Source organism: Pempheris klunzingeri, chromosome 19 (assembly GCF_042242105.1).
Source record: "Pempheris klunzingeri isolate RE-2024b chromosome 19, fPemKlu1.hap1, whole genome shotgun sequence".
In the NCBI taxonomy this organism is placed as follows: Eukaryota; Metazoa; Chordata; class Actinopteri; order Acropomatiformes; family Pempheridae; genus Pempheris; species Pempheris klunzingeri.
In genome coordinates, this window is record NC_092030.1 from 3,161,989 (window position 1) to 3,180,251 (window position 18,263).

Consider the following 18,263-nt stretch of genomic DNA (forward strand, 5'->3'; position numbering starts at 1 on the left):
GGCAACGCAGTGGGGCTGCCCACCACAGAGGGATGTGGGAAAAAAAATCAAAACTAAACAAAAGCAGGGTAATGTGGGGAAAAAAAGTCAACACTAGCTCTACTTTTTCTGCAGCGCAACGCAACACAGTCTTACAACACACTGCATTCAAATACTGTTCATTCAATATACACATATATACAACCTTTTAGTGTACTTTCCTGCCATGTTCCAATTTACCTTTTATCTCAGAAGTATCAAGATGGTGAAGCCAATTATTGTGGAAACTCCCTAAGGTTGTACAATCCTGCCTCCCAATCCTGCAGTCATTTAGCAAAATCTCAGACAAATGCAACTATTGTATTGCTGTGTAGCTATTGTAAGTCTGAACCCAGTCTAATATGCGGTGGCTGCTGGTGTGGAGTTTCTGGAGGTAAATGCATGAACAGGATGTCTCAGAAGATACTGAGACACGTCACTTTCAAGCAGCACTACTGCTTGTTCCCAAAGTGTCCAAGAGAGAGTCCCAGATATGGATTCTAGCAATGAATCAGATGATTAGAAATGCTCATACACAAGGAGCTTTAAAAATATTCTAATTCAAAAAAAGTACTTATATATAATTGAATTAATAAAACCGCTACTGAATGATAGCTTGAATTGAGTTTCACTGCCAAGAGTTAAACTGTGGAGGACTATTCAGCTCCCTGTGGTCATAGAGTTCCTGTGAAAGACTACTGGATCAGCTCACGAGTCCAGCTATCACTTCTCAATGAAAACAGAAACTCATCAGCCGGAGGGACGGTCGATCATTGCAAGGACAGTATAAAAACTTAGTTTGCAACAGAAGCTCATTCAATAAGAGAAAGATGAAAGGAATCTCAAGCCCTGTACAGTTGAATTGGCAGGAGAAAGAAGCCCAGCTCTGGTCTGTTCACTGTACTTTCCCCCAGAGAACTCATCTTCCTCCTCAGGAAAAAATGTTGACATTCTTGGTGACACACTCATGACTTCCCACACTCTGACTCACTGTGTTCGAGCGTTTGGCCCCACTTGGCTTGCTGCTAAGTTCTTATACAGAGGACATCACTTTTCCCACTACTGTCGGCACCATCCAAGAAGTTGGATGCAGAATTCTGTGTACAATATTTAAAATGCTCCAAACCCATTAGAGACTTTGTCCCATTGTTCTTGGTTTGTTTCGCCTCTTGAGGCAACCAAAAGTCACATGGACTGGATAGAATTTAGTAACCTCTCATCCTTCGGGGTTAAACATACAGTATCTGATTACAGTTCCAATAAACTCAAAATCAGCATGATGAACTTTCACTCTTCTTCTGTGATGTTCATACCACAAAGGCCATTCTCTGATGTCCCTTCTGACCCCTCAGGAGTTTGGGTGGTTTCATGTAGTAGATTTGGATAGTGCTTTCAGCCCTAACAAACTTGTGCTTGTGAAGAGGACGGATGCTTGTATTTTTGGGGGAAATGGTATCATTCTCAACTGGGCAAACAAACAGAACTAGACCTGAAAGCAGGTATAGAAGGGTCAAAGCCCCTGGATTTCACACAATAAAGTACCATAAGAAGGGGTGGCTCTCGTCTATGCCTCTTAGTGCACATTAATATCCAAGGGTTTACATTTACTAAGAAGAAAAAGGGTAATTATATTTCCTTTGAATTCAAAAAGTAACTTCCAATCTGTCTGACACAAGTAGCCAAATAGATGTCAGGCACTTGAATGCACACACACATCTGTTTATGAGCAACATTCTGATACACATAAGCCCGCACACCCAGCATGAGGTCACACAGACATTATTATAATGTGGTGAAGCGGTGATGTAACGCTGTTTCGATGTAAAGTCCTGCTGATGTTGAGATCATGAACAGAAGTGAGCTGCAGATCGCATGGGTCACATTCTGCACATGCCAACACACCCAGCAGAGACATCTCACAGTGAAGATCGTCTTCCACTCAGCGGGCTGCTGAGAGGACAGAGACTGAAATGGACCTGCACTTTAAATGCCATGGGTTTGATTCTGCACTTACTGCACTAGAAAGGTCTTTGGATTATAGTGTAAACCATGAAACAATACCTAAGTTACAGAAAATCAATGATGAAATAAAAATAATCATCAGTCGTAGCAAACACCTGCAGGCCGTCAGTATGAAAATGACTGTGTGAATGTGAATGCTAATTTGTCAGGTCTAGAGTGAACAGGACGCTAACCTGGTAATTCCTTAGCCAAAGGTGGTGTCAACAAAAGCAAACTTAGCACATCGCTAAAATGTTTTGCATGCCGTTGTCATGCGATAGTTACAGGTGGTGACTATACCCATCATGTCCATATTGAGGAGAGACACGCGTGTGCATACCTCTGCAGTCACATGGATGTACACACACACACACACACACACACACAAAACAGGGTACAATTTTCTAATTTCTAGCAGCATCTGCTTCATGGGTCGACAAACGCTGTTATCAGCAAAGTAATGAGACTAATACAGTGCTGCATTCACAGCTGTGTCTGCTAAAATGAGACTTGCTGCTTACCATTCTCCCTGCACTCTGTCCTATCACTCTGCATTGTTTACTATCCAGTTAAGCTCAAATGTCATGAAAATAATTCCAAAACCAGCAGTACACACACACACACACACACACACACACACACACGCCAGAATGTCCAGTAGGTCCAAGACAGCTGCTGCTAATTTTAGACGGCCTGCAATGCCTGGCGTGCCCCAGACCCCCTACTACCCAACAAGTCACACCCTCTCTTCCCCCTCAAAATGACTTTGCCCCAAGCATGCTCCCCACCCCCTATAAACTGCTGAGGTCCATAAACCAAACCAGTCCTGCCTCTCTGGGATCCAATCTGCTCTGTTGGTAGCTGGCAACACCCACTCGGCCAAATATTCCAAACCTATGACACTAATTCAGGAAGCCTATTGAGCAATAATATGCGGGCAGTCGGACCTTAACATATACTGAAACTGACGCAGTGACTCTAGTGACTCATCATATACCAACAGCTGTGTCTTTTTGCCATCTGTACAGACACTACTTCTGATTTAATGGAGCACATGGGGGCAATCTGACAATCTTTTTTGTCCTCACAAATAATTGGACCAAATAAGCCAGTTCCCATGTTAACTAAACAGGCCTGAAAGGTGGCAAACATCTGCATTAAAGGAAATATTTAGCTTAGTGGCACTTATCCAGGGTTGGAGAGGCGAATTTAGTTACAGTTATGTGTCTGATTTTAGTCAGATGCGTCTGTGTGTCAGGAAGAAACAATCTCTTAGAGAGGTTATTTTAGGCTACGCTTGTTGAGCTGCAACGCAAAGTATACAGCAATTTGCAACTGTTTATTTCATGCCCATCACCTACTGTAGTTAAGATACAATCATTGCAAATAAATGCTGATGACAGTTAAAGGCGAATAGCTTTTTCTGGAAAACTGCTCCTTTTCCTTCAAGCCACTGAAAATGTTTTTTATATTAGCATAATGTGTGCATTAAGCCTTGATGATTCAGATGTGACACTTAAAGGAACAGAAAATGGTGTTCATGTGATGAAAATGTGATCATTGCCTAAAGTTATTATTGGTACCCTGGTAACACTTGCCTGGTATTTTCAAGGGTTCAGTGCCGCCAATATGTCAATATATTTGAAGGTAAACTGCACAAACTGAATGGACACATGCCTGAAGGCAGCCCAACCCCCCACTCTATTTACCTCTCTAAAGCAGCCCATTACCCAGCCCTCCACTGCATGCCACAGTCACAAATCTCAGTGCATGCCAAGGTCTAGCAATAGCTATCCCCCTCACCTTCACCCTGTCTCACTCACTTCCCTCCATTAGAACTCACTAAGTGGCTCCAGATTACGGACCAGCTTCTTCAACGACCCTGAGTTCCACAGATTACTTTACAGAGCTCATCCTAAGAGATCAACTGATCCAGTACATATTGGTGTTGCTGGGTTGTTAATAACACTCAGTAAGCAGAGAGACAAGAGACACAGAGATTTAGATTTAGAGCTGAAGGTGATCTTTTTGCAATGAAATAACTCTAGTGCCCGCCGTCTCATTCTCTGTGTTCACCACAAAGACACACACACACAACCATCATCTCACTCCTCATGCACCACTTGGTAATTCCCCTTTGACTTGGCCCCAGACGATCTGCGGCCTTGTGAGCATTTGAGTGTGTGTGTATGTGTGCTGCTTAGAGTCCAGAGGGCTGAGGTCATCTGCGTAAACATATCACAGACACTACAGAGAAGTCAGTGAATGAGTGCATGCAAACACACACACACACACGCACGCACACTTGTGTGTCACTAGTGCCGTTGTGGTTGGCAGGCCACATGGACAACAGCTAATTAGAAACATGGAGCACTCACCATTCATTGGCTGATCTCAAAACCACAAGCAGGGTTTTAGTGAACACACACGAATTCATGAAAAAAAAAAAAACATACATGCACACACACACCCACATACGATACATATGCACACACACACGTAATCAGTTTTTTGGGGAACCCTGACCAGGCTGTGGTCCATCCAACTGGTATAATTACATGTTGATAATATACCAATTACAGGCCTGGATTTAACATCATGACATCACAACTGTTCCCTAATCTGGGAAATTAGTAACCATGGAAACCTGCACCGCTGGCATGTGACAGACCCCTAATCACTATCAGACTGTGGGAATCTCTGTTTGTTTGTATGTGCTGGGGACAAATGAGCAAATTGGCCAATCAGCTGTTAGATTAAACACTGCCAAATGTCCTTCCCTTTGTTGTACAGTGTCATTTAACAAGTTATCTTGTTATGTAGAAAACAAACCAATCAGCAATACATTTTTTTGTTCAATTTAGTTGGCACTAACTAAACTCAAAACAGAACCATCTTTGCAACAGTGAAGCTACGGTACATAAATTGTGCAGGAGCATAAAAGATGCCACATGGGGTTGATTGCTCTTTTGTTTCGGCAATAATCAATAAGAAATATGAATATACTAGACATACTATATGCCACATTACATTGTCTCGGTCCTACTGCTGCGGTTGAGCAGATAGGTATGCCGTCCTTTCTGCTGTAGTAAGCTAAAAAAGGGCTGGTGATTCACAGCCATTAGTGCCTTGCTTTATTCATGAGCCACACAGCACGCGGACGTGCCTCTGAGCTTAATGACCATTTTAATGACAGCTACCTGACAGTGATTTTTGGGCCAGTTTATCAGATAAAGAACGAAAAAAAAGAAGAAGATGGACGGAGTACCTCTTGGCTCTGATTTTGGAGGGAGCGTCCAATTTGGCTTGAGATCTGCTAAAGTATTGATGAGGTTGGACACTGATGGTGATGACAATGAAATCTCAGAGAATCAATTATTGATGAAATCATTAGCATGTCAGCTGCAGACCGGAGACAGAGTGCGAGTGTGTGCACTGTACACCTCTCTACAGGGGTTCGGTAATGCTTATTTGGAGAGCCAGAATGTCAGTCAGGCAGACACCGTGAATATTGGCTGTCTTCATCCAAGACAATATTGTCTAGCTTTGTCCTGTGACAGTTTCATTTTAATCCAGTGCTTTTTGGTGTCATCAGGATGAAAAAAGGGTGCTCTAGGTCAGAGGAGCTCTTATAAAATCCCTCCCCTTCCTTTTGAGATGTTCTGGGAAACTTTGTCCAGCTTCTGTGTTTACACTGGAGCTGCGCTGGTTGGCTGAGTCTGCAGCTTACAGAGTGCTTAGCTGCCTCAGAGAGTTGTTAGTACTATTAAGTGCAATAGTTACCCTTTCTCTATTTAAGTGCCTGGAAGGACTTGAAAGCAATTAGTGCTGTTATTGTCTTTGATATAGTGTACACTGTGTACATAGGGCTGAGACTAGACAGACGCTCATTCGGAGGAGACAAAGAGGCTTAAATGATTTACTTTTATTCACCGGCCGACTATTAATTTAAATGCATGTCAAAGCTCTTGGCTCTTGGAGTACGATCTCTGATTGTACTTCAGGTTAGAATTAGACAAGTCAGAGCTGTTTTTGCACCGATAACGACCGCTGCCACCAGTTTTTGTTGGCACAAACCAAACTCATCACATGATCAATAATTTTGTATTGTTTTACTGTTTTGCCAAATACATGCAAGAACGATGCAAGGAACAGAAAGGCTTGTTCCTCTCATGAGAACTTTCCACTCTCTTCCTTTACTTAAGTGCCCGACTGGGGTAAGTACATGCAGCCTGGTATGGCTGCCATGTTTCAACGTGGCCAAAATAGTTTCTCCATCTGCCACTGCTGCTGTTCCCCCCACTTGTGTGTGTGTGTGTGTTCCTGTGCCTCTGTGCGTCTTGAGTGTGCGTGGTATGCTGTGGTTCATTGCTGGCGCCAAATTTAGTCTCAGGCAGTGAATCCCAGTCTAACTGTTGCTCTAATGTCCTACCAACACTTCAACAGATGCCTCTGTGATCATGAAACAACAGCGAGTATCGAAACATATTCTCGACCACCTCGCAGCTGAGATCCTTCCACCTCGGAAAGCTCATACACCTAAAAACCTCAGACCTCTGGCCAAAACGCAGAGAAAAAAAAAAAGAAAAAAAAAAGAACTGATTTTTCCACCGACTTTCCTCTGAGTTGGTTTTTTCCAAAAAAAGACATGGAAGAAGATGAAAGCTGACATGAACAGCAAGACACACGCAGCAGAAGTGCAGGACAGAGGGCTAGTTATGGAGTAAAGCACAGAACAATTGGTGCAACAAAAATCACTTTGTTTTGTGTGACGAAAACGGGTGTAGGAGGCTATGATGTCATGCTGCAGGGCTCCTCACACATCATGCTTATTCACTTTTTGATTTAGGGACTTAAAAACAACCTGTTGCAGCATGTCCTCAATGCAATCGCAATTATCACAAAAACTGACATTCAGTGAACACTGATTATTGTAGCTTGGTTAGCATTTAGCCATAGAAGCTAAAGTGGATGACCGGTGGCTTAGTGAACACACACTGTACACTGGATGTCAGTTGTATTGGTATTGCAATAAGTTCATATGTTACACTCTGAAAAAACCATTACAAATCACTAGATCAGGCCATTCACATTTAAGCTTCAGCCACGGGGTCACTGAAACATCACGTTTTGCATCACTGCTGTTGTGTTTATGTCATACGAATTCATTGAACCTTGAACTTTGGTACGGAGCAAAGAGACAAAGCAGATCATTTTTACCGCCTTCTGCATGTGTTTGAATTGACGTGAATGGAACCTGAATAACTAACATGACACGGCAGAGAGAGCATGTGAGAGAATGTGAGAGAATGAGAGAGAGAGAGAGAGAGAGAGGGAACTTATGAAAGAGGCAGAGAGACTGGCAGAGTTGCAGGAACTCAGAGGTGCCAGGTAGTTAGGTGGGATATGGTGCTGTGAATGACAGAAAGAGATGAAGTCAAGGTGAGGCAGGGTGGCCATGACGGCCCCCGTGTTCTAAGTCACTGACAGACAGACAGCAAAACAAACAGACAATAGGTCAAAGGAACATTAAACAGATGAGCGGAGCGAAAACAGACATTTTAAACACACGGACTTACCGCCAAGGCCTGCAGCCTCTCTTTGTGGAGCTGAGCCTCCTCACACGACATCCTGAAGGGGAGAGCAGGGGAGAGGGGGGTGAAAGGAGAAAAGAGACGTGAGATCTAGGAAGACAGAGAGCTGGAGTCCCTCAGCGAGAGATAGAGAAGGGAGGGTAGTAGAGGAGAGAGGGAAGAGAAGGAGAAGAGGAGGAGTATCCAGACGAGGTCCTTCCTCAGCCGTAATCCAACCAGAGAGAGGAGACAGTGGGAGAAGAAACTCGCACTGAGAGGAAGCAAAGATCTCTCATTCACTGGCCATGTGCCTCACACTCGCATTTTCTCTCTCTCTGTCTCTATCACCCACTCTTTCTCCTGCGCTCTGTCTCTCCTCCCATTTGTCCCCTCCCTCTCTCTTTTTTAGGCATGAGCCATGTGTGATTAAACAGCTGGGAGGAGCAGCTGAGAGAGAGAAGGGGAAGGGGAGGAAGAGAGAAGTGATGGCACGAAGGTAGGGGGGGGGTGTGAAGAGAGAGAAAAAGGAATGAGGGACGAAAAAGAGGAATAAATAAAATTGCAGAAGTAGAGAAAATAGAAGCAGAGTAGTAATTTGTCATGAGCTGAGACCAGCCGATGGGAATTGGAAAATTGCAACGTCTGAAGACAAAACTATCCTTTTTTTCAGTAACTTTATTCTTTGTCCAGAGTTTTTACTTTTCCTCTGCCCACCTATGACATGGATTCACACACCCGAATCAGTCCTGTCACAAACGCTGATTATGCGATTGAAGTATCTTCAGACAGCAGAAGTCGCTGGCCAAATGATGCTGCTGACATGACAAACCCCTCCCAGCATCCTCGCCTTCACCCATATGTTATTTAGCTTAAAGAATGCTGCCGTTCAGAGCGAGTGCTGCAGCTGCACACCGCAGGCTGAAAGCACACACATGGAACCTGCATACACCAAGTTATAATGGTCATGTTTGTGTGTGCACTCCGTCTTAATCACTCTTTAATCTCATTTATTTGTTCTCTTGTATTCTATTCAGAAGTTTTAGTTTATTGTCTTTAACTGTGAATATGACAATAAACGTTCTGACTTTATTCTGATCTTTGAATAAAATTCTGTGAGGACACAGGCGGTGATGCCGCCCACACACAAACAACCCCACAGCTGACTCTTCAGGTTCTATTTCTGGTCACTCTGGTCGTACATTTATTCTGGCGCCTTTCATCAATAGCAGCCTCCTACTTTAGAAAAACAGGAACGGGATAAAAAGAAAGGAGGATAATTGTGTCAGTCCATGAATTGATGTATGCAGATTAGTTGAACATCGTTGGAAGTAAAAACTGCAAAAACATGACACACACACATTCAAACACACACACACATTCATATACACACACACAGACAAAAGCAGAATGTAAATGGGTCACTGTTACCTGTGTCCCAATTTTATTTTCTCCCTATTTTTACTCTCTAGGTTCACCTGGGACACATTCCAACACTTATTCCTCTCACTCCTTTCTGTCCTTCGCTCTTCCCCACTACTTTGCTACATCCCTCCCACCATATATCTCCCTCTCATGGTGCATCTCTGCCCCCCATCCCTCCTTACTTCTTCTGTCTTCTTTCCTTCTCAACCCTCACCCCTCCAACCCTCACTTCCTCCCTTACATTCCATCTCTCTTTGTCCCCTTCTTAACCACTCTTCCTCTTACTCCCATCCTCTCTTTCCATGCCCTCACTCCTCCTTTCTCCCACCTGTCCCTCCTTCCACTTCATCCTCACACTTTTCGATCTCTCCCGTCCTCCTCTCTTTCTCCCTTTTTCTTCATCCGTCCTTCCACAAGGAGACGTCCTTATAAGGAGAAACAGCAGCAGCAGTCGTGGCCGACTCTTTGGGGAATACAGAAGCATGTAACACACACACACACACACACACACACACACACACTGCATTACTTCAAGAAAAGTATATAATAAATAACTGCAGCTGGAGAGGATCTGTCCTTTAAAGCCACTGGGCAGCTGCAAGACTGAATAAATCAAAAATGGTGCTTATTCAGCCCTCGGCTACAGCTTCCTTATTTGCATGTGAATTGTTAAACATTTAAGGTTTCTGGGATTGTTGGTGTTTAGAGGTGTTAAAGTCAAGTGAACGACATACAGACATGAAGGTTTCATTAAATCATTCCCAAACTAATAAACAAAGACAAGTCTCCAGGAGATTCAACTATTCAGGAGCGCTGGCATTTTTATCTGCTGTAGTTTTCTACAGTTTAGAATATATTTGTGCACGACAACAGTAAAAAGCCTCTTCTCCCTTTTTCAGTTTTGTTTTAAAACTAAAGAACAAAAACTAGAAATGGACTTTAAGTATTTATTCCTATTTCTCCTTTTACATATAAAGTATTTCTGATATGTGTGTTTTTGTTTTTAGGTCTATTGGACATGTTTACAATCTCCTCCATGGTTCATAATCATGTTTGTTTGCATTTATCTTATTTAACATTGGGTGTCTGTAGACTGTTGTGTTCAGATCCTGACTGTTTTATCATCTACACTGTTTAAACCTACACTAAACAATACTTTTCCTGTTGGTCAAATCACTATGAGTAATGTGAAGAGAGCCAGTGTGCTGCTCCCTCCAGCTTTAAGGACCATTTTCACCATCTTTAAGTGTATTATTTAGGCTTTACTTTTCACTCTCACCGGGGCCCATAGTGCCATTTTCATGACACAGCAGGCAGCTGTTTAAGTGATAAATGAATAAACCTGAGTATGTGACACACGGAGCACCAAACAACAGATGAACAAAGTTAACGACTAGCTGGTGAACAGATATTTCCCTCAGGAGTTGGTGGGGATCAAAAGCAAGCTAGGTTAAATATGTTTGTTGTATGTTTTAAATATGTTTGAATGTCATTAATCAGTAGGCTTTAGTCTGAACACAGCTCTGTGAGTGTAATGGTTGATATAGTTATAGTCCGTACTGAACTTATCTTACATTTTTGCACACGTCTACAGCATAATTATAGCATACTATATCAAACTACTAAAATAAAAACTGCACCGTTTAACTGTGGGACCTGCCCTCATTAAAACTTATGTCTACATCTTCAATGTGGACACATGCAGGTTATAGGGCGTGACCTGTCTAGGTAATATACAGTTTATGTTATGAAGCCAGTCTCAGCTCAGTCGCAGCTGTCTGACTTTACAGCCAGCAGCAGTCAAAGATTTCTGGCCTCTCTGAAAGTCTCTGTTTGACCTGGATTTACACCAATCACATCATTATGTTGGCTGCTCACACTGTCATTACAAATCACAAGTCCTTACTTTAACATTATTCTACCTTTTTTGATTTTCTATCTTCTCTAGCCCACTTTTCGGCCCCTACTTTTTAACTCTGTCCTCGCCCCCTAAAATGCCGCCACCTTCCCTCCCCCCTCAATCCCTCAATTCTGGCGTCAGCTACGTTGGTTGGTTGTCGTTGGAGACAACAGCATCATTGTTCCTCTGCATCGCCACGACGACGCGATGACCTCACTGCACAGCCAGCCGAGTCCCGCCTCCCCCCGATTCCCAGCCCAGAGGTAATGGCCTCCAGATGTGGAACCAGAGGCAGGAAAACACACACACACACACACAGAAATATAACAACATGCAAAGAGTGAGGCAGAGGGAATGAGCAAATATGGACAAAGAATAAGTCAGAAAAACTGTGCATGCGTGTGTGTGTGTGTGTGTGTGTGTTATGCTAATGCAGCTAACTCTCCTGTCTGCCTTTCCTGAGCTTAGTACTCACACATTTCAGTTCTACCCAAATCAATTAAAACACACACACACACACACACACACACACACACACACACACACAGATAGTGACACACATCTGGTGTGACGGGCCTCTGTGGCAGAGATAGTGTGTGTGTGTCTGTGTGTGTGTGAGAGAGAGAGAGGGGAGAGAGAGAGCACAACCAAAACAGAAGACATATTTCTGGCTATGGGAGTGCCAGACCTTGATCTCATTCATATTTTATACATCACTGACGGAGGTCAAGCTGTGTTTGTCTGTCTGTCTGTCTGTCTGTCTGCACACACATTTTAATCAAGCTGGTAAAAATCAGATATTCCCTGAGCACTGCAGTCCTTGTCACTAAATGTGTTTATTTTTCCACTGCAAAATTGGTCTTAAATTTAACACACACACACACACACACACACACACACACACACACACACACACACACACACACACACACACACACACACACACACACACACACACACACACACACACACACACACACACACACACACACACACACACAAATGTCTGGGCAAGTCCAGGCAAGATTAGTTGGTGATGGTTGAATTTTTGTGAAGATATCAGCTCTACCTGTTTTTTCTCTCTGATTTTTCAGGAATACAGTTCTATCAACTTGTATCTTACTGTAGTCTTTTATTCCAATGACCACAAACAACATGATGAAAAGTGACACCAAAGCAGTGAACAGTACATGCTTTGCCTGTAAAAAGATGACATGATGCAAGCAGAGCCTCTCATGTTGCCCACATAAGAGCTGATGATAAAATAACGCATTAACCCAATTGCTCTCAGTAAGAACAGCACTTTAGCGTATGAATTAGCACCTTTTGTGCCACTACACGGTAAACTGAGCTGCCTGTGTCCCACTGGTCAGTTGTTTTATTTCTCTCAGGGATGATTTTGTATCGAGGGAGAATCATGTCCATGTGTATCCATACACATCAATGCAGCACATGTGTGCCTGCATGCATTTATAAGACTCTTTCATTTCTATTGTAGCTTTAAATCATTTTTTTTCCTGAGATGCATTTTAGATGAGAAGCAGATGTCTTGTCCTCTGGACACTCTGATTATCATCACCTCAGCATGTTCTTTCCGCTCCCTCTTTCCTTCTCATGTCTGCTCTTATTCAGTTCTTACTCAATTCACATTCTGGTATTTTAATTTTTATCGAGTGGACAGGATCTGAAATTAACTTTTCTAACTGCAGGTCACTGTGGCAGGCAAGTTTTTTTTCTTCCTGTCACATTTTTATCTGACACTTTTGAAATCTATGCACTAAATGAAGGAATAACATTTAGATGATTTAGACATCCTTGCATGTAAAGACTGCTGTCATTCAGCATCCAATTTATTATCTATGCAAAAAACATTTCATACACGGTAAATTCGACGTAGAAGTTTGGCATCATGTCCAGTACCTTCAGTTCTTGTGTCTGCTGATGTCTTTTTTTTCCTACTCCATCTTGTTTTACAGATTTCTTAATATTCAGCATTTCTGTTGTGGCGATGTGGGGAAGATTTCAGCCTCCACACAGAGCTGATGTTTTGGAAAACCCACCGATCGTAGCCGGGTGGCGAGTGTTGACCTTCCTGTCATAAATATACAGGAGACCGAGTGAGCTTTGATTTAAGCCTGCAACTAACAATTCTAACAATTATCAGAAAAACTATTTCAAATTGCTTGTTTGGCTCGATGAATGTTTCATATTATTGGTTGACAAAAGACTTGTGGATAAATGCATTTGTCATTTAAACTCTACTTTGATTTAAAATCCCAAACAATGAACAAAAACATACCACAAACCGCAAAAATACAAATGTGATGATCGGTTTGGAGCTCCTGCTCGGTTTCCACAGTGTAAAACTCGATATGTTTAATTCATTCCATCACTATTAAGACTCTCTTCCCTGTAAGACTTCCCTGAGTGTGCAATAAATAGAAACGGAGAATGGGCCACCTGCCATCGCGGTGTCTGCACTCAACATGACCACAAACACTACCTTGTCTTTCTGCTGAATCAGTGGACGGCCAGAGAGAGTACGGCGTATATGGTGATTAAAAATGAGCCCAGCAGACAGAGCTGAAAGACGTGATAGACTGAATCATGACAGCTGTCTTGTTTTCCAATTAAAACATTAACTATTGATGAACCAGAAAAGCACGTCTGCTTCATGCTACACTGCACCTTCTCTGCCTGCTTCATGGGTGTGGCTCTAATGCAAAATCTCTCCACCCTGTCACTCAAACTGCCTCTAGACAGCTGATCAAGGCTCTCAGCTTGTGGGTGAGCCACAATATAATGAGTCGGCTATCACTCAGACCATCTAATCACACCCAGTCTGCAACACATACAGGGTGTTTAGACTTTTAATGTAGGACCAAACGTGCAAAGGACCATAATAATAACAACATGCTGGACATAACCTGCACAAGGACATAGCAGACTGTGCACACTTTATCTTAACTCATTTGCAGAAATAAGATTTTCAAGATGCAGAAGCACCAAAACAGCTTATCAGATTAAGATGATAGTGACCTGTATCTAATCCATTCACACTCACAGATGCAATACTGTACAAATCCAGTTTCCAGACTCTCCTGTACCTTATATACATCAACCTGTTTGGTTTTCAAAACAAAATCCACCATAAGCGCCAAAAAAATACAATAAAATTCAGTTTTGATTTATAACTGCCTCATGAATTTCTCCACCAAAAGTAGCTTCAGTAGAGTACAACACAGACCACCCACAACGCTTTGAATGTTAAAGAACTACTCCCACTCTCCTGCTCTCACTACAGTATCACTGTCACTACTTCTCTACACACCAGATCACACAGCAGCTGACTGCAGGATGTCCAGCTGCAGTTTCCCTGTGATCGCATTGGGACTCGGGGGGTGACGAGTGCTTTCAGCTATTTGGCTTCATTTAACAATGCCATTGTCTACATGTAATATTAATGTCTTCGTCCTGCTCTTCAGTGGAGTTGAGAAGTTTTAGGACTGATTAACTCCAACAGCGACACTGTAGCTAGATGCTCGTGTGCTGACTTACTCGCATTCTCAAAGAGAATATCTGGTGTTATAGAAATGCAGATGTCCTTTCAGTATAAAGAAGACAAGCACATTTACAGACATGTTTGGGGCAGTAAAATTTAAATCCAACATAACACTGCACATCATGGAATTATTGTAAATGGGCATTTTTCTATTTTTCTTATTTTCTTCTTATATATTTCTATGCGGTGTCTTTTAAAGGTCTAAAAATCTAAATAATCTTTGTCTAGAAATGCAGCTGAAGGGCCAGACTGAGTTGAAAATCTGCTGATGTTGTGCATCTCTGGTACTTGTGGGACTCGTCATCAAAGACTCGACAGTCAGCATCTGAGGAGCAACATTTTTCAGTCCAAAAAAAAAAAGCTACCAGTGTTACATGATTCTTGACACGTTGCTAGTGTTTGCTTCATATTTGGTTTGCTGTGTTTGTATGACTACCGGTGCATTAGTCATGGTTGCAAATACAAGTTTCAAGTCTTTTTAGGCTGATTTTCATTTTTCAGATAAAGACACACAGATCTCACACACACAGGAAGGAAGGAGGACGGAAGGGGTCTGCAGCATGGCGGACTGTGCTGACACACAGAGAGCTGGACCAAGCCTGCAGCCTCCACATTGACTGTGCTGGAACATGCAACATTACACACACACACACACACACACTATGATGCACATTCACACATACTGTATTCGACTAAGATAAAGAAGGAGTGCAGGACTGATTTTGTAAAAAAGACAAGTAGAGAGACAGAGAAAGGCAGTGGTTAAAAACAGGACAGTAAAGCCATGAAGGGTTGATTTGAGGTGTGGAGAGGGTGTGAGTCAAAAAAAAAAAGAGAGGAAAAGAGAGGGAGGAGAGGGAGGAGTGTACACGGTGTACCGCGTGTCTCCTCAGTCATGACTGAGCAGCAGCCTCACCATGACGGGGCTCCCGTTCCCATGACAACACCGCCTGTCAGATGGAGGGGAGAGATGGAGGGAAAGATAGACAGAAATATAAAGATGAGGAACATCTACTCACGGTGCCGTGGCTGTGCCGTTCCTCTGCAAAGGTGTGTCTGACATGGCTGCAACACTCCTCTCCTCCCCTTCTTCTTCTTCGTCCTCCTCTTCTTCTCCCGTCCTCCGGTGTCCTCTTGACAGAGTTGTGTCCTCCTCTTCCTCCTCTCCTCCTCCTCCCTCCTCCTTATCTCCTCCTTCTTTCCTCCTGCCTTATCGGTGTGTGCTCGTCACGCCAGAATGTGTCAGAGCAGCTGCTGCCGCCGCTCCTGCGTCGCCCTGCTCCGCCAGCAGGAGGGGATGGGTGGAGGGATGGGTGGAAGCATGTGCGTGCGTGTGCGTGCGTGCGCGCGCGCGACAGAGATAGAGAAAGTGGTATTAATGTGCAGGTGATGCTGAGAGAGAGAGAGAGAGAGAGATTATGTATTTGTGATAAGAGTGCAGGTAAGACTGTGAGTAGGAGACAGTGTGATGGATGGAGATGGGAGAGGGAAGGAGGATGAGAGCGGGATAGAGAGCAGAGGATGGCAATGAGGCAGCAGGGAGATGGAGAGAGAGAGAGAGAGCCAGAGCCTTAGGGGAGATACAGGATAATGAAAGGAGTGGCCAACCTGCTCATCCTTGCTGCTACTCTGAGAACGACCTTTCCCCTCTGAGACTGAGGAGGGATTGATTTAAAGAGGCAGACAAGACACTCAAAAATCTCTCTCTGGTTAAAAAGGAAAAAAAAAAATGCATCTTCCATAAGTAGGCTGTAGTGTCCTGCAAACCTGAACAGGATGAGCATACAAAGGATGGATGTATGGATAACACTGAGCAGGGTACAACGCACTGCTGTGTCATTTTCTAGACAATTTGAGACAACTAAAATGAAAAAAAAAATCCTGATTTGACAAAAATGATTCATTATCTCATAGTGAGTTTGTAGTTTAGAATCCAAATCTTCCACATCTGTATCCAGATGAGTTGTAGCCGTCATGTTAATATCAAATATGCCTGATTTTTACAGCTGTATTCCGACAAAACTGAATTTAATCTTAAAATGAGTGTTGATCACCTCATTTAACGGCCAAGAGTTGCAGATTATAAGTGTGAGCCACATTAAGAGGGAGGGCCCATAGTACAGAAAGACATGTGCTGAATGTCCATAGTTTCTCTTTTACAGACCTGTACAAACCATCCACAATCTCAAAAATCAGTGACCATAGCCAACTATGCTGTTACCCATCTTCAGTAATATGTTCCTGGCTGCTCGTCATCAGACGTGATGGTGAATTCTCTGGGCAGGATTTTAGAAGGCTGCTATTTGTACGCTGCATAACAGAGCCACAGAGGCTGATCATCAAAGGACCACCAGGCAAACTGCAGAGAGATGTGTGAAGGGGGGGGCAGTCTGGAAAATCATGAAAGCACAGACAAAAAGGAACAGCTGTCACGACTTGAATCCAAGCAGCACAGATATTACAGACATTTACAGTAGAGAGTTGGCTAGCAGCTGTATTTGTCAATCCAGTTGTTACTGTGAGTGTGTTATGGTGAGAACAGTTCAGTCTACTGGACTCGCCTCAGATATTTATCCAAACAAGAAGCTCAGCAGACTTTTTATTGGGTCTATAAGCTGCTGGCTGAGTATTTAGCAGTCATGACTGCAGGGCAGAGGGAAAGAAAGATCTCCTCTACCCATCATTATGCCCTCCTTGCCTTCTCCTAGTCCTGTTCCATTTCCTGCTTTTAAGTTCCTGTAATGTCTTCCTTCCATCCATCAGGCAAACATTTCTTTCTTCTTTTTGTGTTTCTGTAAAGTGGCTCCTTTCCTTTATTCCTGCTTTGTTTTTGTCCCATTGTCTTTTGCCATTCCCAACTTTGCTTTCTTCTGTGCCTCCTCCCCCTTTTTCTTCCTTCCTTTTCCCTCCCTCTTATCACCTAACACTTTCTCTGCAGAGAACTTGTTGTCCTGCATACTTGAGCATGCTCCTCTCTACAGGCCTCAGTAGACCCACTACTAGAGGACTTGTGTCTCAGCAGGATCTGGAAAAACTTGACCATGTATTTATCATCAGTAAACTCAACAACTGCGTACCGACGGACTGCCGTTAGCAGTTAAACCAGTAAATTGAAATTAAACAAACACACCCATTAATTTTTAAAGACATTTAATGATTTATGTGTTGTGCTTGTTTCTTTGTTTGGAGCACATGGGTTTGCAGCTGTAATGCCAGGCAGCTCCATCTAGGTCCTCACCTGCAAACAATGACCTAGCAGGTGATTCAGGGCAGTAGATGATGGAGAAGGAGAACTAGTTTAGCAAACTGTGTGAAAAAAAGGCGTCTTCTTTGTGTTCTGGTAGCAAAAACTTACCTGTGCCTGTTCTCTTCCTCCCAGGGTGTTCGGGCAAAAGAGTTCCCCGGGGGTTCGGACACCATTTATTAGTTCCAGGGGGGAAGCGCCATGTGGGAAGTAGGTAGAGGGGAGTTTTGATTTCCAGTAATGTAGATAATGATGTAAAGTAGTTAGGGGGGGTATTTATTAAATAGGGTTTAGGCTAGTTTATACTTGTTTAGTGTATATGTTTGGTTGGTTATGGGTTTTAGGTAAATATGTTGTATTTAGTCATGCGGGTGAGTTTGGGATTTACCAATCATGTGGTACGAGCCTGATAGGCACAGGGGTATTTAAGTCGGTGGAGGGAAGTGCCCGGGGGGTTTGTTTTGTTGAGCTGCAGTGACTTGCTGGTGTATTGTCTGGTACTGTGATGCACAGCTACAATAAAGAAAATACTGAAGTGCTGAG

General features: G+C 43.1%; 1 protein-coding gene across 5 annotated transcripts in view; it reads right to left on the reverse strand.

The window, feature by feature from the left end:
- Positions 1-15,563, reverse strand: part of palm2akap2 (PALM2 and AKAP2 fusion) — a 74,416-nt gene extending 58,853 nt beyond the window's left edge. For all 5 annotated transcript variants that reach the window (XM_070850130.1, XM_070850129.1, XM_070850128.1 and 2 more), the window contains exons 1-2: positions 15,496-15,563; positions 7,599-7,650 (exon numbers count right to left, since the gene is read on the reverse strand). In XM_070850130.1, coding sequence (XP_070706231.1) covers positions 7,599-7,650; positions 15,496-15,539 — 96 coding nt within the window. In that variant the 5' untranslated portion in view covers positions 15,540-15,563. The remainder of the gene's footprint in view (positions 1-7,598; positions 7,651-15,495) is intronic.
- Positions 15,564-18,263: the final 2,700 nt, after the last annotated feature.